General features: G+C 49.8%; 10 protein-coding genes across 10 annotated transcripts; 2 read left to right on the forward strand and 8 right to left on the reverse strand.

The window, feature by feature from the left end:
* Positions 1-710: 710 nt before the first annotated feature.
* On the reverse strand, positions 711-2,093 carry N7455_007895 (uncharacterized protein; the record flags this gene model as incomplete). The annotated part of the gene is made up of 1 exon (XM_040961016.2): positions 711-2,093. The coding sequence occupies one exon, from the start codon at positions 2,091-2,093 to the stop codon at positions 711-713; it is 1,383 nt and encodes a 460-aa protein (XP_040808547.2).
* A 7,428-nt stretch (positions 2,094-9,521) lies between these two features.
* N7455_007896 (uncharacterized protein) lies at positions 9,522-10,512 on the forward strand (the record flags this gene model as incomplete). Its single annotated transcript, XM_040961055.2, has 3 exons — positions 9,522-9,889; positions 9,949-10,153; positions 10,213-10,512. Coding segments are annotated over 3 exons (873 nt in total), but the record flags the coding sequence as incomplete, so codon positions are not given.
* Positions 10,513-11,297: 785 nt separating this feature from the next.
* N7455_007897 (uncharacterized protein) lies at positions 11,298-11,657 on the forward strand (the record flags this gene model as incomplete). Its single annotated transcript, XM_040961040.2, has 2 exons — positions 11,298-11,409; positions 11,494-11,657. 2 exons carry the CDS (start codon positions 11,298-11,300, stop codon positions 11,655-11,657), a joined length of 276 nt encoding a protein of 91 aa, XP_040808515.2.
* A 479-nt stretch (positions 11,658-12,136) lies between these two features.
* On the reverse strand, positions 12,137-13,302 carry N7455_007898 (putative catechol dioxygenase). The gene is made up of 2 exons (XM_040961009.2): positions 13,032-13,302; positions 12,137-12,932 (listed from the first exon to the last, which is right to left on the reverse strand). Exons 1-2 carry the CDS (start codon positions 13,280-13,282, stop codon positions 12,227-12,229), a joined length of 957 nt encoding a protein of 318 aa, XP_040808499.1. The 5' UTR covers positions 13,283-13,302; the 3' UTR covers positions 12,137-12,226.
* A 705-nt stretch (positions 13,303-14,007) lies between these two features.
* On the reverse strand, positions 14,008-15,489 carry N7455_007899 (uncharacterized protein; the record flags this gene model as incomplete). The annotated part of the gene is made up of 3 exons (XM_040961049.2): positions 14,008-14,712; positions 14,808-15,164; positions 15,244-15,489. The coding sequence occupies 3 exons, from the start codon at positions 15,487-15,489 to the stop codon at positions 14,008-14,010; spliced, it is 1,308 nt and encodes a 435-aa protein (XP_040808545.2).
* A 681-nt stretch (positions 15,490-16,170) lies between these two features.
* On the reverse strand, positions 16,171-17,466 carry N7455_007900 (aromatic ring-hydroxylating oxygenase subunit alpha; the record flags this gene model as incomplete). The annotated part of the gene is made up of 2 exons (XM_040961021.2): positions 16,171-16,585; positions 16,640-17,466. 2 exons carry the CDS (start codon positions 17,464-17,466, stop codon positions 16,171-16,173), a joined length of 1,242 nt encoding a protein of 413 aa, XP_040808532.2.
* A 1,081-nt stretch (positions 17,467-18,547) lies between these two features.
* N7455_007901 (uncharacterized protein) lies at positions 18,548-19,488 on the reverse strand (the record flags this gene model as incomplete). Its single annotated transcript, XM_065605757.1, has 2 exons — positions 18,548-19,256; positions 19,376-19,488. 2 exons carry the CDS (start codon positions 19,486-19,488, stop codon positions 18,548-18,550), a joined length of 822 nt encoding a protein of 273 aa, XP_065460706.1.
* Positions 19,489-19,920: 432 nt separating this feature from the next.
* N7455_007902 (FMN-binding negative transcriptional regulator) lies at positions 19,921-20,688 on the reverse strand (the record flags this gene model as incomplete). The annotated part of the gene is made up of 1 exon (XM_040961027.2): positions 19,921-20,688. The coding sequence occupies one exon, from the start codon at positions 20,686-20,688 to the stop codon at positions 19,921-19,923; it is 768 nt and encodes a 255-aa protein (XP_040808534.2).
* A 1,699-nt stretch (positions 20,689-22,387) lies between these two features.
* On the reverse strand, positions 22,388-24,729 carry N7455_007903 (uncharacterized protein). Its single transcript, XM_040961002.2, has 2 exons — positions 24,112-24,729; positions 22,388-23,999 (listed from the first exon to the last, which is right to left on the reverse strand). The coding sequence occupies exons 1-2, from the start codon at positions 24,248-24,250 to the stop codon at positions 22,762-22,764; spliced, it is 1,377 nt and encodes a 458-aa protein (XP_040808537.2). The 5' UTR covers positions 24,251-24,729; the 3' UTR covers positions 22,388-22,761.
* Positions 24,730-25,021: 292 nt separating this feature from the next.
* Positions 25,022-26,515, reverse strand: N7455_007904 (putative nucleolin protein Nsr1; the record flags this gene model as incomplete). Its single annotated transcript, XM_040961031.2, has 1 exon — positions 25,022-26,515. One exon carries the CDS (start codon positions 26,513-26,515, stop codon positions 25,022-25,024), a length of 1,494 nt encoding a protein of 497 aa, XP_040808533.2.
* Positions 26,516-26,767: the final 252 nt, after the last annotated feature.

The following is a 26,767-nucleotide window of genomic DNA, read 5'->3' on the forward strand; positions in this document are numbered from 1 at the left end:
CTCTGTATGTTGAGCCTATATCTAATTCAGGATGGTAGCAAACCTAAAAGAACCTTCATTTAATCAAATAAACCTTTACTTCAGAGACCCGTTACTTTTGCCGAGATAGGTAAGATAGCCTATCCTGGCGTATCTACGATGATCTTGCATTCATTCGATTACATACTGCCTTTCGAAATAGTTGCGCTCTACCTTGCTTATACCGAAACAATTCGTACAATCGATATTCAGTATATATTATTGCGATTTTGTATTTAAAGTGAGTAAAACTCCAGCATGATTAAGTGTGGCCCGTGCGCGGGTGATACATGACGGATATTGCTGCGATTCACTACCGCGGGGTCTTGCCGAAAGGGTGGATATCCGATTACATGAGTACATTTCCGATGTCTATGTAGGGTTGGAAATGTACCTATGCAAAGTTTATCCACCTAATTCATCATGTGTATCGCTTCCTGAGTTATCATCACCGGTGCCATAAGGTTCTCGGATATTGTAAGACGCTACGTAGAGTCTCGGGGTCCACTATAACGTGTGATTAACTGATCGTGGTTAATAAAGAAATCCTTGAGATAAATGCCTATCATGCTCTGTTATCTTTTAATGCGCCATAGATGGACTAAATTTGTCGGAAACTACAAGGTATATTTTAGCCCTTGTAAATTATATTCATTAACACCACCTCATATCCAGCCCAGGGTACTTCCTCATCAGGCCGCAACAATCCGGGGCAACAACGCCTGCGTAAATTTCCAAAGAACCCCTCCATTATGGGAGATAAATGCAGCGCCGGTGTACCAAGTGCTACGTTTCCCTTGTAGCGCATATAGGTCACTGTAGAAACCGTCCTGGATAGCCTGGGCTGACACACTCAACTTGAAAGGGGTGTGAGATTTGAATTTGATGATGTTGGGGTTTGTAATTGTAAAGTTCTGTGCTTTCTGCAGGTTCTGAATGGCCCGAATAGCCGCTTGCTCGATTGCCAACCGCGTCATATGTGACGGGCTACGGTACCAGATGTAGAATACTCCTGGAATGCGGGTGCTCGTAATCTCGGAAGCGCCTGGTTGCTGAGGAATGTGGTATGTCGCAGATGAGTCGTTCGCGTTGATCCACTGGTATCTGTCAGGTAAGCCGGTATTATTGAGCACCAGGGTATAATAGCCCATAGAGGTCCACTGTGAGAAGATTTGAAGTTCCTCTATATTCAAGTTAAACGGCCTCATGTTGCCTAAAGTTGGGGGAATAGTGATTAGAAGCTTGGGTGCTTGAACGAGTTTGGATCCCATGGGCGTCTTGACGACCAGTGAGACGCCTCGGCCTCCTTGTGGCCTTGCCGCAGCCGTCACGGTCGAAGAGACCAGGGCATTTGATCCCAGTTCAGTAAGAGCCTTGACATATATCTCAGAGTTGTTTTTATTCGCGGTGCTAAGCATAGCACCGGATATTCCACGCAGGTATGCACGGTCTACCATCTTCATCACGTTGACTGTTAACTGCTGCAGTAGATTTGAAATTCCCTGGGAGCCGAAATAAAGGTTAAAGGCAGCATCGGAAAGGTTATATTTGACGAGAAAGTCTCCCAGTGGCAGGAGCAGGTCTGAAGCAACAGGCTGCGGGATTTTCCAGGTAGAATCCAGCCAAGGGTACTGCGCGATCTGAACGGCCCATCCGGTCAGATTTCGACTAGGGTAGAAGAAAACAGGATTTCCTGTATTAAAGTCAGCCAGCGAGACGGTGTCGTTAGATCCGGTATAATTTACAAGGGAGGTGTTGAAGTGGGCAAAATATTCAAGCGTGATAGAGCTGTTCAGGAACGTATGTACACCGTAGTCCACAGTGAGACCGGTAGAATTGTCAGTGTAAGTGTTTGTGTGGCCACCCAGGCGTTTCTTTCTTTCCACAACCACTACACTCTGGCCCATCTTGCTTAAGTTGATGGCAGCATATGTTCCCGAGGGGCCCCCTCCAACCACGACAACATCGGAGACTATGACATCTGCTTTTGCATAATTCTCGGGGTCAAACACATTGGCAGCGACTGTCACGGCCATCCAATACGCGATCACGGGAAGGAATTTTGACAAATACATCATTCGAGAGATATGTCGTCGTATTCAATTGCAGTCAGTATGTTCGAATTGCTCAGCATTATTCATAGCATGGCCTGTGTTAACGTGAAGAAGGTTGTTCGGAATCTAGAATGATGTCTCGGTGTCACCCACGCTTCCCGATGGGGTATATTTTATTTCACCAATTCAGTCATTCGTGTGGGATTCCGCGCAGACTTATCCTTCACCGGTGCAACTGATCTGTCTCATTAGCCTTTTCCAGCCCATGACTGAATGCGTTTCGATAAAGTCGCACATTTTCACCTCTCCTTCTTTCTGGGTAGTATATCTTTGGCAAACCCAGCAAGAAATAGCGCTTCTAGCCTCCATCACGCTTCTTATATTACCCGAAGATGTAACGACATACCGACCTCGGGAAGTGGGGCCGGCAAATAGGCGTTCGGGTTCCTGTGGGCCGATGTTCTGCAGGTGGGTCCGCATACACAACCTTAGAACGTTAAAAAAACACATATCTTTGCGCGAACCTAATTTTTGAAATTGTACCACAACGCCGAGGGCTACAGCCTCCATTTTAATTGCAAGTTAATTGTAACTTCCGGCTCCATCTTTTGATACCAATCTCATATTGGTGGCAATCATGGTGGCGCCAGGAAGCCAGTGGCCGCCCCTTTCAGGGGCCCGCCAAAACTCTGCAACGAACACCAACGAGCGCATATTGGATGCCAATTACGACGTGCGCCAGTTGCTGAATTATATCAGCAGTAACAACTCTGTCAAAGTCCCGAAACCAGTGTTGGAATACCTCAAATCGATTCAGGAGCTCACTGCAGACCTGATTAAGAACCCAATCGGCCAGGACTGGAAGCAGCAATTTGAACAGCTGCGCCAGGAGACCAGCCAGATTAAACAAGATATCCATGCGGTGAGGATAGCTTCTTCGAATGTCAATGCCAATGGCAATGCCAGCGGATCGAATCGGATCCGTTCGTATGTTGATGCCGTCAAAAATGCGCCGCCGCCGACGCACTTTTTGTCCAGTCATGGATCGGCGTCGACTAACCCCGCAACGCCCTCTGATCTCATCCAGGACCGACAGATTATTGTCAAACTGGGTGATTCCGACGGCATCAAGCACTTCCGCGCCCAGACGCCTGCTGAGATCACGAAGCTTGCCGAAAAAGCGCGTGTGAAGGGAGCAAAGGCTACGTACGGGGTGACGGTGGCATCGGCTAAGTTTGTCGCGGCGAGACAATTGAAATGGGGGATATCTCGCTCAGCCTTCGTACTGCAAAGGAAGCGGAGATTATGCGATGCCACCGTGCTTGCTGGGTAAAGCATTTGTGGAAGGGATCGGAAGTGCGCTTGCCGAGCTGGGGGGTTGTTGTCCACGACGTCAATGTACGGTCGCTCGGAATCAATTCAGCTGCAGGGCTTGGAGACCGGAAGCAGGGGATCATTAAGCAGCTGCTTACTGAGAACTTGTTCCACTGGGGAGACGATGCAGAGATCACCCAGATCTCGTGGCTAGTCCTTCCGGAAGGCAAAAAGTCAGGCTCAATGATCGTTGAATTCACCTCACCGCACACTGCGAACAAAGCCATTGACACTGGAACACTCTGGGACTCGGAGGTGCTTACTACGGTCTTATACGACCGGGCTGCGCGTATACGCCAATGCCACAATTGTCAGAAATACGGACACATAGGAAACACCTGTTCCAACGAAACGAAGTGTGTCTTTTGCGCTGAGAAACATCATTCTCGAGACTGCCAGCGTAAAAAGGATGCAACTCTCAGTGAACGAAAGTGCGCCAATTGCGGGGGCGCACACAACGGATGGTCAAAGCGGTGCCCCGACTTCATCAGAGAGATTGAGAGGGTGCAGGCTCTTGCACAGGCGAGAGAGCGGCACCACCGGGTGCCGGCATACCTCTCAATCAGGGAGACTAGGCAGGGGACGCCGGCTGCCACTATATCCGGAAGTTCAGGGGGTAGCGGCTCCAGGACTTCTACCACACAAAGCTCCACACAGGAGAGCTCTAGAGATAGACCACAAACCGCCTCACAGGCATCAAATGAAACACCAAGCTCTACCCAAGCGGCGAGCAACGAAGAACCAGCATCGTCGGGTGATACCGAAATGCAGGAGGCTCAGGGGCCCCGAGAGGAGGCGCAGGAGGAGGTCCAGGGGGAAGACACTACGATACTCGGCTTCGCAGTAGGCAATACCGAGGCAGATGCAATTGGGGAATCAATCCGCCAGTCGACACGACTGCCGAAGGGACTCCAAAGGTCGATCGACGCACCGGTGACACGCTCAGAGCCCCCAAGGCGAAGAGCACCCAGCCGGGCATCGACGTCATCAACGACAACCAGGTGCAAAGGCCTATTCAGGTCAGTACTGGATACAAATGCGGGCAAAGCGCAGAAGCGAGCAAGGGACAACACATATGTCCTCGAGGACAAAGAAGTGGCAATGCCAGACACACCGTCATCGTCAGCACCGGTGGCATCGGCCAGTGAATACCAGCCGTCAGTTCTATCCCGTACCAGCGGGAACAGACGTATGTCAACAGGCAAGCAAAGAACAGCCGGTAGGCCAAATGCCATCGGCAAGGAAAATGCCATCTTCAAAGCTAGCACGACGAAGGGTACCATAGTACACACGCCAGGCCCCCGGGGCAAGAACAAGCGTACCCTCGACGATCAAGTCAACCTCACAATGTCGGCTCCATCAGTGAAATTCACTAGCAGGACAGACATCCAGGAGGAGAGAAGAACCCGTCAATTCACCAAGAAGCACGCTGACACACAAGTTGTCAATGAATAATACACCTTTCACCATCATCCAATACAACACGCACCGGTCGAGAGATGTCGTGATGGCGGACTTTTTGGCGAAGCCAGAAGTCTCAAAGGCAGACATTATTGCGGTGCAAGAACCATGGGAAAACCCATACAATGACACCACATACCACCCATTGAAACAGACGCATGAACTGCTCTTCCCGTCTAGCGCGGAGACTGGGGGGAGAGCGAGAGTGTGTATATATATCTCTAAGAGAGTGGGCACCAACTGGACGCACTATGCACATAGTCAATTCTGCCAGGAAGTGAGGATCCAAACCGGCCTTGGCGAGATCTGCTTCTTCAATATATATAACGAGTGTGGTACCACCGGTACAGTGGACCTTCTCAACGACTTGTTATGCGACAACCAAAGACAACGCAGCCGGAAGCATCTGATGATTGCCGGAGATTTCAATCTCCACCACCCCGCCTGGGGAGGCATCGAGGCCACACAAGATGCAGATTCTGACAGGCTAATTGAGCTCTGTGACGAAGCAGACCTCGATCTGTGGCTGGAACCTGGCGCGATCACGAGGGACCAGAACGGGGAGCAGACAACGATTGATCTGTTCTTCGGTACGCCGGATCTCACTGAGAGATTAGTGGTGTGCGAGCTGGCCCTAGATTGTCATGCAGATTCAGATCACCTGCCGATCCGTGTACTGATCGACATAGACACACCTACAAAGCCGGCGGAGGCGCAGAGACGAAGGCTCTGGAAGGCCATGGACACTGAGAAATTTGACGTGTTTGTAGCTGACAACCTCCCAATGCCGCCGCAATTGACGACCACCCGACAAATTGACGACGCAGTCGACCACCTGATCGACATCGTACAACGAGGGGTTCACGAATCGACACCATGGGCTAGGTCAAGCCCCTACGCCAATCCATCGTGGACCAAGGAATGTGGAGAGGCTGTCAAGCACTCCCGCCGTATGTTTCGTCAGTATCTCGCGACACATAGTGAGGAGGACTGGGAGACGCACAGACTGGCTAGGAATCAGAAGGGGAAGGTGATCAAAGCCGCTCTCCGGCGTGGCTTTAGGAACTTCATTGAAGAAGCCGTAGATCAGGGCCCCCAGGGTTTGTGGAGAGTGGCCAAATGGGCTAGAGATCGGGGCCAGCAGCAGGGGAGTACTATGCCAGTACTGAAGACAGCTGAAGGAGGGGTTGCAGAGACAGACGAAGAGAAGGTAAATCTACTCCGTAAGGTATTCTTCCCGCAACCACCAGAAGCGGATCTCTCCGACATCCACACCACCCAAAGAGAGCAATTCCAGCTTCCACCGGTAAGCGACACCGAAGTGAGAGCTGCAATAAAGAAGGCGCCACCCGATAAAGCACCTGGATACGACACACTGCCGAACAAACTGTGGCGAGTCCTTGCAGAGCCAGGCTCACGATCAGAGAAGCGATTTGTGTCACTCCTCACTGAGATCTTTGACGCCTGCGTTCAAATTGGACACAACCCCCAGCACTTTCAAACCTCCGTCACAGTGACACTACGGAAAGCCGGCCCACGAGACTACCGAGTCCCTAAATCGTACCGGCCAGTTGCATTACTAAACACGCTCGGCAAGGTCCTCGAGGCAATCGTTGCGACTCGAATTGCATGGCTGGTGGAGGAACACAAACTGCTCCCGGATACACACCTTGGGGGACGGAAAGGGGTATCTGTCGACCATGCAATCCAGTTGATCCTTGGGCGAGTACACCAGGCCTGGGGGGAAGGTAAGATAGCGAGTATATTACTCCTAGATGTCGCTGGAGCGTATGACATGGTCTCTCACGAGAGACTACTGTTCAATATGCAACAAATGGGGCTCGGTGTACTCACTCCGTGGGTACAGTCGTTCCTTACCGGTAGGAGTACGCGGATCAAGCTACCCAACGGCCACCTAAGCGAAGAATTTCCTACACCAACCGGCATCCCACAGGGTTCACCAATCTCACCGATCCTATTCCTACTCTTCAATGCACCACTAGTTCGCGCCTGTACATTACGGGGGCTACACTATGGGGAGAGTGAGGCATACGGTTGGGTGGATGACGTTTGTATTCTGGCTATCTCAAATAGCTATGAAGAGAACGTCCGGTTGTTGGAGAAGGCACTGCAACGAGCGGCCTCCTGGGCTAGCAAACATGCAGCAAAATTCGCACCCGACAAATTTGAATTGATCCATTTCAACAATCCAAAATCCACCGCCACCATCAACACCACTAGCGAAACGCCTCCCCCGAAACGCTGACATCTGGGAGGTTCCAGATGATCCATCAGGACATGACGACATGCCGGTGATTATCCCAGGGGACCCGATACCAACCATCCTCGCACCATCAAATACAGCTAAATACCTCGGTGTATGGCTCGACAAGCACCTCAATTTCAAGACACACCGCAAGAAAATGCTCGCAAAGGGAGCTGGCAGTCTGGAAGCACTCCGCGGAATCTCAGGTTCCACTTGGGGGTCATCATTGATCGCAATGCGGAAGGTATACCAGGCAGTCATCATTCCACAGATGCTATGGGGACTGTCTGCGTGGTACTGCCCAGCTGCAAGAGCGACACCAGGTCTCGACAAGCTCACAAACGAACTCACAAAAATCCAAAAACGTGCGGCAATCCTGATTAGCGGTGCCTTCCGGGGAACGGCAGGGGCAGCACTGGATACAGAACTATTTATTACCCCAATCAAACTACGACTGCAGCAAATCGTCGAAGAGACAGCCATACGAATCCTTACCGGCCCGCAATGGGCCTGCCCACAGATTGTCAAAGTAACGAAAACCAGGAAAGCATCGCAAAGGAGTCTCAGTGGATGGTCCCCGACCGAAGCGATTGCGCGGAAGAAACCATTACGCCTACAATTGAGTGAAAAATGGGAGGAAAAACGGGCATTTGTTCTTGCACCATGGGAAGCCCCAATCCCTTGCTTTATTGAGAATCAGGAAGCAGCATTGGAAACCCACAATAGTATTTACGAAGATGTTGCTTGCGATGACCACGGTCGTACCAGCATGATTTTCACAGACGGAAGCGGGTTTGCAGGGCATATTGGCGCATCAACGGCCAGATATTACCCGGAAATAACGTCACAAAGACGATACCTTGGAACGGACTCTCAGTCCACAGTGTACGCTGCCGAGCTCAGCGGCATTGAGATGGCACTTGCCAAAACCAAGGAGGGTACAGACTCAAATCTTAATAACGGACAACCGACGGCTCGAGAAGTGATCATTTTCTCCGACAGCCAAGCTGCCATTCAGGCAGTTCAAAACCCACAGCGACCGTCTGGCCAGTACGTACTCACACACATATACAATCACGTACGGGCCATCCGGTCGCAAAGCCAGCCAACCAAAGTCACCATCAGGTGGATCCCTGCACACGTTGGTGTGGACGGCAATGAATTTGCCGATGGAGAAGCAAAAAGCGCAGCGCTTCTTGGTGCGGGGATGGGAGTTGCGACCGGGAGCGGAACGGGTGAACCGATAACCCGCCTCGCCGCAGCTGCTAAGAGAGCGGTACGCCAGCGAATCAGAGAGCGGTGGGAGAAGCAGTGGGAGCGGGAGAGAACCTCCGCTCCGACAAAGCGCTTAGTGCAGGCGCCGAATAAGAAGACACTTCGTTTGTACGAAGGACTGTCGAAGCCACAATGTGCGATCTTGATTCAGATGCGTACAATGCGGATCGGGCTTAGACACTTCTTGTTCAAAATCAAGGCAGCCGAGACTGACCGGTGTAATTGTGATGAGGGCTCACAAACACCAAAACATATCCTGATGCAATGTCCGCGGTACGTAGTGCCGCGTACAAAATTGTGGGAGCAATTGTGGGGTATTGGGATCAACGAGATGGATTACGATAAGATCGTGTCGAACCCGCAGGCCACCCGCTACGTGGTCAACTTCATGCACCGAACAGGTCTCCTCCAGCAGTTTCAACACGTTGGAATCGAGGAGGAAAATGACGACGACGAACCGAGAGGCCTCGCGGCAATGGATCTAGGTGTGGAAGACGATGGGTATTAGCCAATGACGAGAACGATGCTGTGACACGAGAACTCAGCCAAAGTCGACAAACATGCCAATCAACTGGCCAGGACAACGTCACCATCAATTGAAACCGAGGCAGGGGAGACAGCAGGGAGAGAGCAGGGAGAGAGCAAAGAGAGAGAGAGAAAGAGAAGTGAGAGATGGAAGTGAGAGAAGTGAGAGATGGAAGATGGAGGGTGCACTCCATGCAGTCATTATGTTATTTCTTATGTACGGGTTTGGGGATTTGGGGTTTTTAAGGGCTACAGGAATGGGCTGATTCCACTCTCTACAATTAGCATCTATCTGTATACTCTGGGAGAGATCCCGCTCGGCGTTGGGCTTCGAGTTCTTGCTTCGGTTGGATGAAGCGCCTGCATAGTCATACGCAACTAGTTAGACTGCAACAGGTTAATTGAACTTTGATTGATTGATTGATTGATTGAACCTTAGAACGTTGTAAAGAGTTGTCAAGAGTGAACAGTGTGAGTGTGGAGATTAATGCTTAATATGAGAGAGACGAGTATGGGTATGTAGGGAAGGAGCGTAGTTATGCTTTAGGGAAGTCACGATCGGTCTCAACCCATTTCGGTCCCCAAATCCCGACACTTATCCCAACTCCAAACCTTCCAAGAATGCACCACAGGTCTTCTCTGTCCCGCACACAAAGATCCCTTCTATACCAGCATCGAACCTCGGGCCAAGCATGAAGCTCATCATAGCTGGCGCGACCAGTCTCTTGGGTGTCGAGATCGTAAGACAAAGCTTGCGGATTCCCGAGATCACTCAGGTTGTTGCTTTGGCTCACGAGACGGTGCACCTCGACGAAAGTATCGACTCATCAAAGGTGAGAAGTGTTGTGATTGACGATTATGGCGAATACCCTGATGACGTGAAGGCGGAGTTTGCCGGGGCTGACGCTTGTATTTGGTATGTTTCAACACCCTCGTTGTCTTATAAAGGGTGACAATAACACTGTGGTACTCTAGGACTGTGGCCTTCACACCTCTCCAACCCGGCTTTGACTTTGCTGAGGCCAAGCGAGTATGTCATGACTACACCAAGCTCGGTTTTCAGGCCATGTGCGAGGCTGGACCAGCGCGTCCCTTTCGCTTCATATACCTCAGTGCGGAGGGAACACCTCGAGACCCAACAAAGAATCCAGTAATCCTACCAGATTTCTTCCTCATTCGGGTAATAATCGGATCCCCATAATGTTTTGTGGATAGTACGCTGATATGTCCTTTGGTTAGCGCAAAACAGAGCTCATGGTTCACAGGTTTCCCACGCGAAAGGAAGGAGTCGAGGTTTGCATCGCTCGGCCTGGTGTTATTGCAAACTCCACGACTTGGTCAAGAGGTTTGGTGGCCAATCTTTTTCGTATCATCAATCGCTTTGGACGGACCCTTCCGAGTATACAACGAAGTGAACTTGCAGCGGCACTGCTAAACCAGGCCATGGATGGGTTCGAGAAGAGAACTCTCCTGAACGCCGATCTCGTTCGACTGGGCCGAAGGGAGCTGAAATTTCGCAGTATACCTCGGCTATCTTAAATAATTCCTGGGGAAAATCAATGGATCCCGCCCTCGCTTTATGCCGTTCATCTTGATTGTTGGAGCCTATGAATTGTGATATCACTTCAGCAGGGATCGGAATGGGCTTTTGAAATTCAACAAACCTATCCCTTTACCAGGAGGCTCAGCTTACTATTCATAAAGTGTGACTTTCTCTCTGCCTTTTTGTGACTTGAAATATCACTATTCCCTACTACAAAGGAGGCGTGGGTGGCAACCCACACGGCGAATCCTTTTTTATCATAGTTAACCTCGTTTTAAAAAACAGAACTAATTCCGAGGTACGGAGGCTCTGATCGAAGCTAACTACTGCGCGATTTATCTGCTTCCCGTGCCTAGGCATACCCAGAGCATACTTGAGCAAGTAGATATACTTGATACACTGGTCACGGGTGGCCAATCCTAATCAAATGGCATTTCAGGCAAATTTCCAGATGGATTTTAATCATGCCAGTATTAGCCTTTGGTATGTTGCAAGGTTTCGAACATCTAAGGCGGACAAGCTATTCGACCTATCTTGAACCTGAAATCAAGACCACATTATAACCACAAAAGCCCATCCAATTTCTAGTTTAGACAATATTCCCTATTGGAGGCGATTTTCACGCAGGCGACCTACAAAATGTCATGAATAGTCATGATGACGACGTAGAACCAAGCATATAACTATAGCCACATCTCGAAACACCAGCAAATTCCCAACACCACCATCATTGTACATTGCTGAACTCATTCCACATCTGACGATAATTCAAGTTCTCAAAATGGCCAACCGCTCGCAATCCAAAAACTCGAATCCTGAGAACGATCCTAATGACGCCCCAGAGATGAAAGACCCCGTTCAGGCCGGTTCCTCTGACATCGACGAAAGAATGAGTACGCAGCTTTCCTCACACCATTCCCCACATATTCCCTATATTTTGGGTTTATCTTTTTCAGATCTGCTAACACCAACCCTAGCCCGAGATTATAAGGAGGCCATTGATAAAACCAAAATCATCAACGAAGAACGCCTTCGCCGCGTGGTACCCCAGTCCTCCACGGCCTACCGCGAACCGTCCGAAGAGGAAATTGATATTTCTTGGCGGCCTGATCCATCGGGACATCCGCGGAGGACTTTCTAAGTGGTTGTACAGGAGTATAGTTGGTTCCTCCTCCGTTGATATTAGGGAATGAACGACATATGTTTTGCTCTATGCCTGTTAGTATCGTCTTGTGGGGGGTAGACAGGTGAATACTCGGGAGTCTCCATAGCCCTAGACTATTGTGGGACTAGTCGTAGGGCACTTGATCCTAGTAAGAAGGGTTTAGTGACACGGCCTCCATATCATGATTGGAGGGAGAATGTTTAGTGGCTAAATCGACGTTGAATCCTATGTACTGGCCCAGATGTTCTGACCCCGGATTCCAAGCCAGCGTCATCATGCAGGCGGGTACATGCAGATTAAGATTTCGCCTGCATATCGGGAGATCTACGCGATCTAGAACGTTACACGCGCCTGGCCAGGGTACGAACCTTGAAAGCTTAAGGTGATGACACAGGTCTTCTACGAGACATTAATATGGGAGAATGCAGCGGGAGGGACAGATCAATCGTGAAAACGTGAGAGTATCTCGTGAAAATTCAAGTAAATGCTTATGTACATGTGTCATGTCGAACGCCGTCCCAATTGTGCAATCGTTTCCCATCCGCTCAAAGCTTTCCCTGGGCCTGGGCCTCCTTGGCCGCCTTGGCGTGACGCTCGAAGGAGGACACGGGGGGAGCGGAGTTGGGGTTGGGGTGGTGCTTCTTCAGCGCCATCTTCACGTTGTACTCCAAGTCGAGACTGGCCTTGGGGTCGTTGGTCTTGGGCTTGAAGTCCACAACGAGATCATCCTTGACAGCGAAGACGGAGTCGATCGCGAGGTGGGGGTCGTCGCTGGGGTAGATCTGGTTGATGACGGTCGCGTATTCGGGGTGGGTGATCATGAGGTGGATGTGAGCGGGACGCATGGGCGAGCGGTCCATGAGGTTGAGAAGGACACCGGCGGGGCCATCGGTCGGCAGAGAGTAAGGAGTGGGGTGGTAGCAGTACCAGTTGAATTCTCCCTTCTCGTTCGAGCGGAACTTGCCGCGGAGGTTATTGTCGGTCTGGGTGGGGTCCTGGAAATCGTATTGGCCGTTGGCCGAGGCTTGCCAGATGTCCAGGACGGCGCCGACAATGGGCTTGCCGGTCTCCATATCCTTGATCACACCGTGCATGAAAGTAACACGGCCATTGGGCTTCGGGTCTTGGATGATGCTGTCGCCGAGAGCGCGGAAGGGAGCGTTGGGAGACCAGAAGGGGCCGAGAATGACGTTGGAGGTGGGGGAGACACCATCCTCAGTGACGATCTTGTTGGCGATCTCATCGACGAGACTAATGAAATCAGTTAGCTTTCACTTTTTCTTTTCTCGGAGTTCTTTAATTTTATTTTTGAAGTAAAAAAATAAAAATCAAGTCAGATGTGAAACTTACGACTCGAGACCAATCACGTCGCAGATGCGGTGACCTTCGTTGCGGATAGGAGTGCTGATTTGACCGATAGAGTTGATGAACTCAACGCCGAGCATCCACTCAGCGGAGGTCAGCTCAACCTCACGAGCGAAGTCGTGGATGTGCTTAATCAGAGAACCCAAGATCACGCGAGCACGCTCGGGAGTCTTGGGGCCCATGCCATTGACGACAGAGGGGGTGAAAGTGGGGTCAAACTGGCGTGTGGAAGACATTTTGTATTATTGAAGAGAGTTGTGAAAAAGTTAAGAAGTCAAGAAGGTCAGCGCGACCATCAAGGGTCTATATACATGTCGCGCGACGGCATATCGTTCGGCTGGTCATGAATGTGGGGAAACCGCGATGGTGCCAAACCGCCAAAAATCCCGTTGCCACCTGCCGAATGTTGCGATCGCGTGAATCCATGATGGTTCCATTCTGGCATCGGTCAGCCCTCAACAGCCGAGTGGCGGCTGGTCCCCTATTATATCAGCGCGGGGAGCCCGGGGTAGCTCTTATCCGCGGGTAAGCCCCGGGATGTGAGCCCCCTTTCACATACCCGCTTTCACCGCCTTTTGATTGGTTCGGCTTTGACTTTTCCAGAACTTCCGGCTCACGTGCCGGCTTACTGTTATATACTAGGTATGGATGGATTATCATGGAGAGGCCAATGATACAACAAATATTTATAAGTATAGATCTCAAACATTCACTGTGGATTAAGATAGACCCACATCTCCAGGATATGTAGAATCTGGAAAATCTGAGGCGACTTTTGATAAGAAGCTAGGAGAAGATAGAGAGCAATGCAGTTGTATTGAAGTGCTTAAGGAAGCAGCAATAACTCATAGCTTGTCCATGAAGAAATCCAGAATCGTTACTTGTTTCGTTCTCATTTGGCTGATTCACTGTTGTTTTTAATACGTCATCAAAAGTGAAGTTCTATCAAATCGTCCACCTCCTAACCTCCTCCATCAAACTCTCCACAATCTACCTGCTGCTTGATCTTCCCATACAATGCCTTCAAAGCCTCACGATCCTCGTCATCACATTGTGGCCAATGCTCCGCCTGAGGGTCCGACCGTGGTGAAAGAAGTTGGGAAGGTCCCATACCGCCATCAAATTCCATGTACCGGTCACGCATCAAAGCAGGCACAAGGTCCAGTTCTTTCTCAAAAGGCACCTCATATGGATATGAATCCCATCCTTCATTATGACCAATTGCAAAACGACGGAGGTGTGGAAGACCTGTCCCAAATGAGGCAAAATAGTCATTCCACCGGCGTGGATAATGGTAGGACCAGTCATCCCCCCACTGCCCAGGACGTCTCAGTTTCATTCTGGATTCCGGTATCGGACACTTGCTAAGCTGGTAATTAGCATTCACAACTTTCGTTTGGATTAAAATTGAACAATCGTCAAGGTAAAGTTCTTCAAGTGTTGACGAGTGCGACAGAATCCAATCGAGCTGCTGGTCTTCGAAAAAGGTGAACTTTCCCAGGGCGAGCGACTGCAAGTTTGGGCAATGAATCCCTTCCAGTTGGAGTTTAGGGTAAAACCCCCAGTAAAGGTTGGAATATAGAGAGAGCTTCCGGAGTGATCCCATCGTGGGTTTCAGCCAGACTGACGGCAGTATACGTTCGTGAAATTCAGCCACTTCCTCACTCTGTAAGATATTTCACCGAATTAGTATACGGAATGAAACCAAAAGCCTAGACATATATATGTCGAACCTATAGACGGGCTTGAGTAAGTACAAACCTCGAGTTCGTTTTCAGGACACATAGAGTCGGTCGTATGCGCAACATTCAGTCTCAACGAACTCAGGGTGCCCAATATTCGCTGGAAATCGTTGCTCAATGGTGTCACGTTCTGCTGATTCTGAATCCCTAGTTCTTTCAACGGTCGCTCTAAAGATACCAGCGCCGTACCCAGCCATTGTATGATGGTTTCTCGGTAATCAACTGACTGGGGTGCCGCAGGATAATCATCGGCTATCGTGGCATTTTTGTCGAAGCGCAGCATGACACTTTCGAGGTTTGGAATTTTGGGAAGCATAGGCAGAAGCTCCTTCCATTTAAGGGGTAGCTCAAGTTCATTGTGCTCTTCGTCGGATTCCTAGTGTAAGACATATTAGCCAACTATCGAATGTACGGCGAGTACATATTGCTCCACCTCGGTTCGATATATCACTTACAAAGTCGACTTCAACAGTATTGAGGCGAACCTTGTGCACATATTCTTTTAACTGCGGATGTGTTATGACGGACTCAAAAGCTTCACAGCTTTTATCATCGGTGTATAGTGAGACCGTAGAGAACACACTCTTGGTTGCGAAGGCGCATAGCATGTGGTTTGTTAGCCTCAGGGCCTTGAGGGTTTCCGTGTCCGACAGAGACGCGATGATCGCAATTATCTCTCGAGGGACATTTAATGAGGCCATGTTCTTAGTTACGTAGAAATATAATTGTCAATCAGGAAAGAGCGCGTCCGGCCTTATAAAACTTCCAGTCCAACATGCTAAACCCGATATGATTTTCTTGGCACTGTTTTCCAGGCATCCTTAGGCAGAAGGGGTCGCGGAAGGTGGAAATTCCGCAATATTTTCAAATTTGCATGATCGATCTTTGCCCCTTTTTATTGCGTTCTCTTCTTTAATGGTCTCAAATTAGCCCACAGATCAGCGAATGTTCGTGCCCCTATTGGCCAATTCTCCTATGAGAACATGATGCCTAGTTTCTCAGGCTGCAAGGCTTCCATTTGTTTTGCGGTAGGTCTACTTTTGCCACGGTTGCACCTTAGTTCTCGAGAACATCATGACATAACGAAAACAATTTACTCCCAGCTAAGAAATGCCGCAGATGACCTTTATTATACCAGCCAAGAGTTCACGGCATGAGGCAGCAAGAAGTATGATCGAGGAAGGATAAGAATTGGCATGATATATATGATCACAACGAATTTTAATATCGATTCAAAGAATCATTATGGTCATCTTTTTAAAGATATCATTATAGCCGTAATATCGGCAAATAATAAGGCTAAATTCAATTTAAGAAAGTCGAAATATCGTATGCTAATCACAAAGAAACTAATGCAATAGCAAAACCGCTTCTCAAAACAATCACCAAGCCAAAACCTCTTTCTGCGCTCCACAGGCCAGAGAAGCGCAAATCTGCTCATCCTTCTCACTAGTATCTGCATTGCATGCCACCTTCGGTTTCGCCGGCCAGATCTCCCGCCCCGCGGATTTCTCACGCTCGAAGTGCTCAGTGATGACATCGCGGACTGTGCTCTGGAAGAACAGCGGCGCTTTCTCATACTTGGGGTGAAGCTCGCCACTCGTGAAGACATTTCGGTCGAGGTTCTTCTGTGCGTTGTTGCAGAGGACTTTATCTTCTCCCATGACGCGCGCGTACATGTCACTGATAAGCTTGAAGTCGGCATCAGAGGAGTTTCGGTTTCGGTAGACTTCGTAGGCCATCTTGGAGCTTTTTGCGCTTGAGGGGAGGAATTTCTGGATCATGATGAAGTGTGGCCTGTATATGTTAGAGGATGTTCTATTTTAAAAATCATGAACTGGGAATACTTACGAGGCAACCATGGCAGACATGGGGAAGTAGTAGGTACTGGCAGTGTAAAGACCCTTCTCGATTTGCTCTGGTGTGGACTCGCAGTGGTGTTGGATGTGTCCATCTTTGAGATCGCTGTCGAACGACTCAAGGTTGAGGAATTCAGGAATATCGGCGTGTGTCGTAGGGCAGTGGTAGCACTCGTTGAAATTATCAGCCAGAATCTTCCAGTTATATTCGCCTTCGAGCGCATAAGCGTGGTCAAGATCGTAGTCGTCGAAGTTGTAGGCTTTGTAGCGTTCTTGCTTGTCGACGTCCCGGAAATGTTCCTCCCACGACACTTCTGGGACTTCATTCGCATCCATATTGACCCAGATAAAGCCATTAACGTCGACCTTGAGGTGGATTCTGAAAAGACCGTTCTGCTCCTTGTCGAAGTTGCTCAGCTCTTGGTATTTCGTAGCTTTGGCAAGTTTGCCATTCAGTCCGTAAGACCAGCCGTGGTATCGACAGGCGAGGATTTGGGAATTTCCGGAACCCTCTTTCTCAACGACCGGGTATGCACGGTGTCTACACACGTTGTGGAATGCGTTGATATCGCCCTGTCGGTCACGAGTGATGATGAAGTCGAAACCTGCAAGCTCATAACGAATCCAGTCGCCGGTTTTCTTCAACCGCATGCTGTGGGTGATGAAGAGCCACCTCTTGGAGAATATAGCTCGGCGCTCCAGCTCGTACATCTCTGGTGAAGTGTACCATGATGCAGGCAAAGCACGAACGGGGGAAGCTCTGGTATCCTCCTTGGAGGCAGGGGCATTGAAGCCAAAATAATTGAACATTGAAGCCATGATGAAGTAAGAAGAAGGTACAATGGAAATGGTCTTGGAGTGTTTGTTGCTTTACTCATGATCAGAAGGACACCTTTATATGCTCTGGGACAGTCTGCTATCAAACTGGCAGCCATGTCTATACTCCGATCATATGGACGGCCTGGTTCTAGTTTGGTAGGGCAACCCATCGCGAGGCGGGTGGGTCTTCCAAAAACAGATGTCGAACCCGCCAACCCGCCAACCCGCCACCATAGTACTACAATCCGTACTACAAGGCGGGGGATTTGGCGCCATGATAATATTATTGGGCCGAAATGTTATCAAACCCGAGATATACTCGGGCAGGTATTCCGTAGTTCATGCTACAGCGCATTGTTTGGAGCTGGGCAGGCATACTTCGAACGCCGATCGGATCCGGTGGCCAATAGAAGTTCGCATAAATAAGCTGCATAAGCCCTAATTGTCAAGATATACTACTGGTTCAATCACGAGGCCTCGGGTTCCTCGAGTTGTGGAGATAAGTGACTTCTACAATTAGAAAACAAACACTTGCTATCGGGGCGGAGTGCTATGCATAGCCCTGGCTTCTTTATCATGTCCAATGTCTAACAAAACTAAAGATGAGAATCCACCATGTTGGTTGGATTTAGAGTTAGAAGGGTTTGCTTTAGAATAATAAATATTTATAGGAGATCGAGGAGCTGATACATAACCACTTCGAGTTCATAGACTATGTGGCTGAAAAGACACGGCACAGGGCTTTTAATGTACCACATATAGGTATATAGTCTAGCAAATATCTGATTGTTGTTGTAAACGATGGGTAATAGAAGCTCTCCCTCGTGTTACAGCTATGTATATCCTCTGGCATTTCTTGGCTTTCCCTTTCCGTTTCATTGCTCAGCCTACAGCACTCTCTATAACTGCCAGTGCACCATATCAGATTTTGTAGTAAGGGTATTTTATACGTTTAAATACAATAGGTCCTGATATCGAAACTCCCTCCAAGTCCATTCTAAGCTTATCGTAGGACCCTGTACTAAAAAGTATTACAACACTGCATTGCAATCCCTCTCATCCCAGACCCCTTCATAATAGACTATCGTCTAATCAAAGAGCCTCTACTAGAGCTTCCACCCGACATTTCGCTCAGCTGAGTGCAGCCAAGAAAAGCTACGGCAAGCGGTTCTGTAGTGGATGGCTCTACTCGATTCTCCCATGCACTGTTGCCATGCTCGTCCAACCAAAGCATCCTGATCAAACCCGTCATGATAGCCTCACGGTCCAGTAGGTACACCACCAACTGAAACTCCAGCTCTTTAAGGGCCAATGTCCTCTCTTCCTCATTGTCTAGCTCCTCATATTGAGCCCGAATCTCATCGTCATTCTTGCACGACCGGTATTTCAGGACGCCTCTTTCGTCATCGATGCCCATGAAGTCCGTGATACCTGGCACTCGGGCGAGAACCTGTCGCCAATGATGTGGCGTTCCGTCGTCAAAGGCGTAGCGGCTGCTATCGTCGAGGTACCGATTAGGACCGATCTCAGCATCGATTTCGCCCTCTGCATTCATTTCTTTGTATTTTTCGCTTAGGTCCTCATCGTAGCATGTCCGAAGCCAGACTGTCTGTATTCTACTTTCTTCATTTGCACAAATATTTCGCTCGTGGATTGACTGGTGAGTTGTCAAAATTTGGCTCTGCTCATTTGTAAAATTAGGTGAGTTTGTCTGAGCAAGGACCCATCTCGCCCTGTCATGGTAGCTCCAAACGAATGTTAGCATAAAGTCGAAGAACTCCGCTAGGGAGCTAGACAAATCGATCAATAAATGACAACTCTTGGTATTTCCACGCTAGTTGCTCCCATTGCTGGGGGCTCTCCTTTAGCCCCTCGGGCCAATGTTCCTGTTTGGCATTAGTTGACATACATCTTCATGTGAGCCTTATCAAATTGGAAGGAGCCCTGTGTGCATACTGTGACATAATAATCGAATGGCAAGGCACCGTAATGGACTCCCTCTTCCAATTCCTCTTCCAGCATCGTGAAATTCCCCTGGAGGTAGCTTGCTGAGGGCCCAACAAAAGTATAGTTCAATATAAACGAGTTTGCAACAAATAAAAGGCAGAGGACGCTAATCAGTTCTGCTAATGCGGGGTCTTGGCAGATAGCATTTAGGTGGGGAGATATCTCATAATTTAGAACGTTGCAGCACTTTTTCCTAGACATATAAAAAGGCTCTCCAAAATTGATCTAGTATCCTCTCTTTGTCTTCATCAAACAATGGCCTATCTCCTTGTTTTTCACTCTTCTCAACGGAAATTTAGAAATTCAGTCGTATTCGCATAAGGGAAGTAAATTGGTTTCTCAAGGCCAGCGGATACAATGCACGCTATGCTGTCACGATCTACTAGTAACTTCCATGGAAGTAACTTTGAATAATGAAAAATGTCATGCCAAATCTCCATTCCAGCATCAAGAGTCTCGCTTCTTTGCATCACGCAATTCACCTCGCTCTTTCACGAGATTCGAAATCGCAGTCCCGGTATCACCTCCAATCTTCGCGAAACCCTGGATCACACCCTCGCGATCCCCGGGCCGCATTTCCTGGCTCATCTTAAACTTCCCCTGAAGCTTGGTGATTCTAATCTCAATCCCAACAATGTTCTTCTTCAGCAGGTCAGTGTACGACTGAGGCGCCTCGGACACCTCCCACGGCTCCGGCTTCTCGCCACCAGTGTACCCCATAATTGACTTCTCGGTATGCTGCGAAAGATCATGCAGTTGCTTGGCGAGGAATTCGCCGGTCTCGGGTGTCTTGGAATCGTAGTATAGCGACATCTTGCCATACGCCTGAACGGCGGAGTAATTCCATGTGGGCACGACCTTCCCTGTATCTGGCTTTGTCTCGACGTAGTATTTCGGAGTCACGTAATGGTCGTGCTTGCCATTGAAGAGCACTAGGACGTCGGCATCAAGTTCGAGAACATTCGGTGGCTTGTTATCCACAGCTTCCATCATCGTCTTGACTTGTGGGTTCTGCTTGGCGATGTGGGCGCGAAGATAGGGATCCGTCTTGCCTGTTTCCTCTGGGAAATCTACCACGAATGGGGCATGGGTGCATTGTAGGAAGTCTTGCTGGGAGGAGTTCATGCCGGTGATCAAAACACCGAGTGGGTTTTGCCGGATGAAATGGAGCAAGACCTCTTTGTCTTTCTCCTCGTGGGCGCTTTGGAAGAACATGTTGAATAGCAGCTGAAAGGTAGGTGTCAGAGGGTGGAGGAGAGAGTTGTGAAGCCAATTGTGTAGAAACAAAATAATGACCGAAGTCAAGATCCCCAAAATCTCACATTATCGCTGATTTGTTATCAGTGGCCAAGGATTCGTCCACTAAAGGCATGTACAACCGGCTGCAGAGACCCAGCGGGGCCGGAAGGCGCACTGACATTCCCCCACCGGATTATCAAGTGCCCGAGAAAGGGGCAGGACGAGGATTGAAACGAAATTCAGATCACATCCATCATTCAATGTTGACAATGAAACACCTGAGATTCATGATTACACTCCAAAAAGAAAAGCAGTGTGGTCCTGGATAGTTGGAGTCTAACCCATTTTGGCTAGTATGCGTCATATGCACCGGATTGGGTATAGCGCAATGTATTAGGGAATAACACGGACTGCTATTGGCTACTTCTGTTGATGACCCACCTTGCTCTATCTAGGTATACATGGAGAACTTCACTCGCATAGAGGAGCTTTTCACCAATGACATCGAAGTCGCCTTACCCAGTTTGATCTACCAGAGCGATGTCTACGCCTATATTTGTTCGAAGTATGCTTCCTTTTCAAGGCTTGTCGAACTAACGGCTCAAGTTATCGGGAAACAAGAAGTCCAACAAGTCTATCATTTCAATTTCAGTCTCCAGGTTGTTTTGAGTCAATGCACTGACGCCCCACCTTATATCTAGGTCTAGGAATAAATTTGTAGGTCAATGTGCAACTCTGTGTTGCCAATTTCGGAGCACTGGTCACACTTGCGGCCTGGCTTATGGGAACCATGATCTATAATATTCAGCTGCATGTCACGGTAGAATGTAGGATTTAGGATGAATATCTTCGGCAAATCACATGTAGTCCCTGGGTTTGAAGCCAGCATATCCTAGCTGCCCTGGCAATTCCTCTGGGTCTAGTGCGGCGTATGATTCGGCTCATGCTGTCCAATTGGATTTTCCAGTTTGAATCTCAGTAGGTATGGCCGCACCAATGCAAACCGTAGGTCCAGGCTTTTAGCCCCACTTTTGGAACAGGGAAGAAGTGACGAATGGCTCCAGGGAGGTGTTACTCATACGATTCGAGCCATCGGGAAGTACCAGCAGGGGGAGAGATGCATGGATCAACCTACAGCCCGTTTCTCTTATTTTTGATCCACAGAAAGCAGATTTCGTCATTTACATATACATGCAAGCAACAATGAGATACTTCCTTTCTAAAATTCTCCAAGATCGACGGTTTTAGGCTCGCTGGCGTGGTGGATACCACGGGAGCTTGCCTGGTCCAAAGTCAATTCTAGATGCGCCATGGACCTCTGGGGGTTAAATTGGGTAGAGCTAACATTGCAAGAAACCCCAAGTCCGCTATACACCCTAATGTAAAGACTCACTTGGGCCAGTGTGGCTTTTCCAATGACCGATCTGAGTTGGTTTGAGTACTTGTGGACAGGACCAACGCATAAAAGGGAGGCAAGGTCCGGAGTTGGGCAAGTAGCACTGCTTAGGGAGTTCCCGCTGCCTCTAGAGTATGGGATAGTGAGATATGAAAGAGAAAGTGAGGATAGATGAGTGTTAGGTATCCTAATGAATGCTTGGGGCAGTACGTGAGACAGTACTTGAGACACCACTTGAGATACTACCGACAGAAGTCCAATTTTGTAAGAGAATCATTTATTCGACACATGTATATAAGATGGGGTGATAAAAAGAGGGTATAGATTGGAGGTCGCAAGAAATAGGAAAGAAACCATCATAGAAGCCCCAAGGGGGACCAGAACCAAGACTCCATCGCTCCAAAACAGAAGCCATTTGCGTAAAACATAAGGATGCGCCGATTTTTGATGACCAGCAGGTCGCAAGACCTCCCGGCATATAACAACCGAATCCCAATGACAATCAGTCAATGAGACGAGAGCAGAATATCAATCAAACAGAGAAACATGAGGACGTTCCGGCATACGGGTCCACGTTCAGAAGATCATGGACGCAACTCGAGAGGCACATATCGTAATTCGTTGACATCATCTTCGACATTCTTCATAGAACATTACATTGATGCAAGACTAGCAGAACCTGCAGCCGCAGATCCCCAGCGCAGTTTTCGAAGTCCACCGCGGACCGCTTCCTGACCACACGCTGCTGACGGGCGAGGACCAGGAACACCATCTCCCATCATTCCAACCTCAGCTCGCCCAACCTCACGGCCAATCATGTACCCCGCGGAAAAGCTGATTGCAGAGAATAGAACGACAACCCCGGCGCTGATGACCCATGTCATGATCGTGGGGCTAACAGTCATTGTTGAATCTGTCATGCTCACGCGACGACTCTTCTTTGAGGCAGAACCGCGGTCTTTAGGGGAACTTGAACGGCGCTTTGTTTTGGTGACAGTGGGGTCAGATGACACTGTTGGGGCTCTTAGATGCCTCTGTGGTGCCCCTATAGATGGACTCGAGTCTGGATACTGCGGCGAGGATGAGTCCTCTTCGTCGCTGCTCTCCTCTCCCATAGCAACTGAAGGGCCTACAAGTCGGAATGAAGCGGGTTGTCCACCTCCAGAGGGAGCAGCTGGGGTTGATGGTGGTCGGTTATCATTCTTCGGGAGACCTCTGGCGGCAGCCGCACATGAAAGCAGTGTGGATAGGCTAGCACGAAGGGCGGCATCGTGGTCAGCATGATGGGAAGGGGAGATCATATTGTAAGGGCTGTGTTGGTATTGAGTTCTCCGCGATGATCGTGGGCTAGGGTATGATTCTCTTCGAGAAGCTGCACGGCGAGCAGAGGTAGACGGGACACTGGGTTGAGGGCGCCGTGCAGTCCATCCAGGTTCTGACGTGGCCGGTGGGTGTGTGAATATGTTCGGTTGAGGTACAAAAGGTGATGGGCTGATGCCCATTCCTAGGGCAGTAGAACTATCATCTTCATCATCGCTGGAGGCAGCGTCTGAACTTGATGATAGCGGTGCAGAGCGCGCAGATAATGCAGCAGGGAGCGTTGGACGGGCTATATCTTCATTTGAGCTGCTGAGCACGCGGTCAGACTCGCTTTCGCTCTCCTCATATTCCTCTTGACTGCTACTGGCTTGGCTAGCATCCCGCGATGCATAGTCCACCTGGGCTGTGGTGATAGCAGCAAGATGTTGTAGACGGCGTCGCCGATTACGGCGCTGATATGCGCCCGCTTCCCCACGCTCGACCTGCAAGCCAGTGGTGATTATATCTTCATTCGTGGCAGCAGAGGAGAAGGAGGAAGAGGACGGTTGCGAGGACACGTCGATCCAGGAATCTATGTAGTATCGTAGTGAGTACATTATGGAGATGTAAGAGGGATTTTGTATGCATATTGAAAGTTTATCGACAGGGGAGGTACCAGTCAGGTTATAAAAAGGACTACATACCCTCTGATCTCATGGGCGCCGCACCGGATTGCTGAGGCTGACCGTTATCTCGAAGCGGCTGATGGCCATCGCGCGTCATCCGACTTGCGGCTCTAGGTTCGCGCACCTGACCCAGCAGGTCGCAGTGATTTGGTTGCATAGCCGAAGAGTTGCAAGAATATGGGGGAAGGGGATATGTGAATGAAATAGAAATATAGAAGAGAGGGGATCAGGCCACCCTGGAGTACAACAGAGCGGTCAACGTGGGTGGGGGAAGATTATCTTATCAAATGTGGAGTCGACGATCACTGATGCCCAAGGGGGTTTATACTCCTTTCTGCTCACAAGAAGCAGGGGATAAAAGGAGTTAGAAGGAAATTTAAACGGTTAGATTAATCTTGTGGAATCGAAGAGAATAGTGCGAAGAGGAAGATAAAGAGATCCCCCAGGTGGAAAGATTCGAGATGATGAGGTGATCAGCAGACCGAACAGGTGATTTGCAGCCCGTGACGAGGCAGAGGGTGAAAGACGATGCGAGGGGCTGTCAGTGGGGAAGAGCGAATGTCGAGGTTCTTATTGTAGAATTCTGGGGTTCAAGACGCTCGCAAAGAGACCTTCTTTCATCAATAGTTCGATCAAAGAAGCATAGATCAATGATCTAATGTACTTGGTAGCCAAAACAAAGAATATTGCGGGGAAGGCGGCATCCAGTGGCAATATACTCACCGACAGTTACACAAACAAAGATGAAAGAAGCAGGTTAAGTTGACCAAAATGAAAATTGAAATGTATCAAATTAAAGATACCTGAGCTAGCTAAGATCATATTACACGTAATTAAACACGAACTTTTTTCCTCTCAAAGAAAACCTGAGACCCATGGACACCAATATGTTGCGGAAATCAAACGTATGCAGGAAAGAACCTCAAGCTTAGAAGGTGACCTTGGTACCCTTGTACTCGGGGATGGAGCCCTTACCCTTGTTGAGGGCACCACCACGGCCGCCACGGTCGCCGAAGCCACCACGGCCACCACCGCGACCACCACCACCGCGTCCACCGAAACCACCGCCGCCGCCGCGACCACCGAAGCCACCACGGCCACCACCACGACCACCACCACGGCCGCCGAAGCCACCACGGTCACCACCGGCAGGGCGGGGGGTAGAGAAGTCAAGACGGATAGCACGGCCCTCGAGCTCGTGGCCGTTGAGAGCACCGTGGGCAGCCTTGGCTTCATCGATGGAAGAGAACTGAACGTAACCGAAGCCCTTGGGGCGGCCGGTCTCCTGCTCAGTGGGGAGACGGATTCCGAGAACGGAGCCCTGGGCGCCGAAGACCTCGTGGAGAGCATCCTCAGTGGCGCTGAAGGGAAGGTTGCCAACGAAGAGAGTGTCACTCTCGGGGCTGGTCTGGTCACCGTAGGAGCGAGCACGATCCTGGGAGCGGTCGGCAGGGGGGTTGGCCTGACGGGGAGCGGCGTAGTCGAGGTTGATGGTGCGGCCATCAAGATCGGTACCCTTCTTGGCCTCCATGGCCTTAGCGGCATCGGCGGCGCTGTTGTACTCAACGTAGCCGAAGCCACGGGAGCGGCCAGTCTCGCGGTCGGTGACAATGCGGACACCGGAGAGCTCACCGAACTCGGAGAACTCACGCTGGAGCCACTCCTCATCGACGTTCCAGGACAGGTTACCAATGAACAAGTTGGCGACAGCACCCTCGGGGACCTCCTCGGTCTTGGACTTCTTGGCAGTGGCAGCAGGCTCCTCATCGGCCTTGCGCTTCTTGGAGACAGGGGTCTCCTCGGAGTCAGAGTCGGAGTCAGAGCTGTCAGAGTCGGAACCAGACTCGGAGTCGGAAGAAGCCTTCTTGGCCTCGGCCTCGGACTCAGAGGACTCAGAGTCAGAAGAGTCGGAAGACTCGGCCTTCTTCTCGGTCTTCTTGGGGGCGGGCTTCTCATCCTCAGACTCGGAAGAGTCAGAGTCAGAGTCGGAAGAGTCGGAAGACTCAGCCTTGGCAGCGACCTTCTTCTCGGCCTTCTTGGGAGCGGGCTTCTCCTCCTCGGACTCGGAAGACTCAGAGTCAGAGTCGGAAGAGTCGGAAGACTCAGCCTTGGCAGCGACCTTCTTCTCGGCCTTCTTGGGGGCGGGCTTCTCCTCCTCAGACTCAGACTCGGACTCAGAGCTGGAGGAAGCATCCTTCATGTCCTCATCAGACTCGGACTCAGACTCGGAGGAGCTGGGAGTAGGCTCCTTCTTCTTGTTCTTCTTTGAGGCCTTCTCCTTAGAGGCGACCTTGCTGGCAACGGCCTTGCTCTTGGCAGCGGGGGACTGGGAAGCCTTGGTGACACCGGCATCCTTGACCTTGTTCAAGGCCTTGCTGGCCTTGCTGGCCTTATCGGCACCCTTGGTAGATGTCTTGGACATTTTGAACTGGAGGCGAAATAAAATGTTAGCCTTTGCTCTTTGATAAAATTGAGGGGACTCATGGGTGGAGAGGGCTTGGAGGCAGGCTTGTAGCTTGGGTAGGGTGGCACATACTGTAGTGACAAGTGAAATTCTTGTAGTATGTGCGGCAAAGCCCACGATCCCTCAAAGCACCCGTGTTTTGGATGTGTAAAATGGAACAACAGCCCTCAGAAGAACTGCCAGAAGTGAACTAAATCACAGCTGGACGTT

Source organism: Penicillium solitum (genome assembly GCF_028829755.1).
Source record: "Penicillium solitum strain IBT 25940 chromosome Unknown utg000005l_segment0_segment0, whole genome shotgun sequence".
Taxonomy (NCBI): Eukaryota; Fungi; Ascomycota; class Eurotiomycetes; order Eurotiales; family Aspergillaceae; genus Penicillium; species Penicillium solitum.

Coding starts and splice junctions, on each gene's coding strand:
- N7455_007898 (XM_040961009.2), bottom strand. CDS start 13,282: ATGTCTTCCACACGCCAGTTTGACCCCACTTTCACCCCCTCTGTCGTC. Junction 12,933..13,031: donor GACGTGATTGGTCTCGAGTC/GTAAGTTTCACA, acceptor TGATTTCATTAG/TCTCGTCGATGAGATCGCCA.
- N7455_007903 (XM_040961002.2), bottom strand. CDS start 24,250: ATGCAACCAAATCACTGCGACCTGCTGGGTCAGGTGCGCGAACCTAGA. Junction 24,000..24,111: donor GGCGCCCATGAGATCAGAGG/GTATGTAGTCCT, acceptor GATACTACATAG/ATTCCTGGATCGACGTGTCC.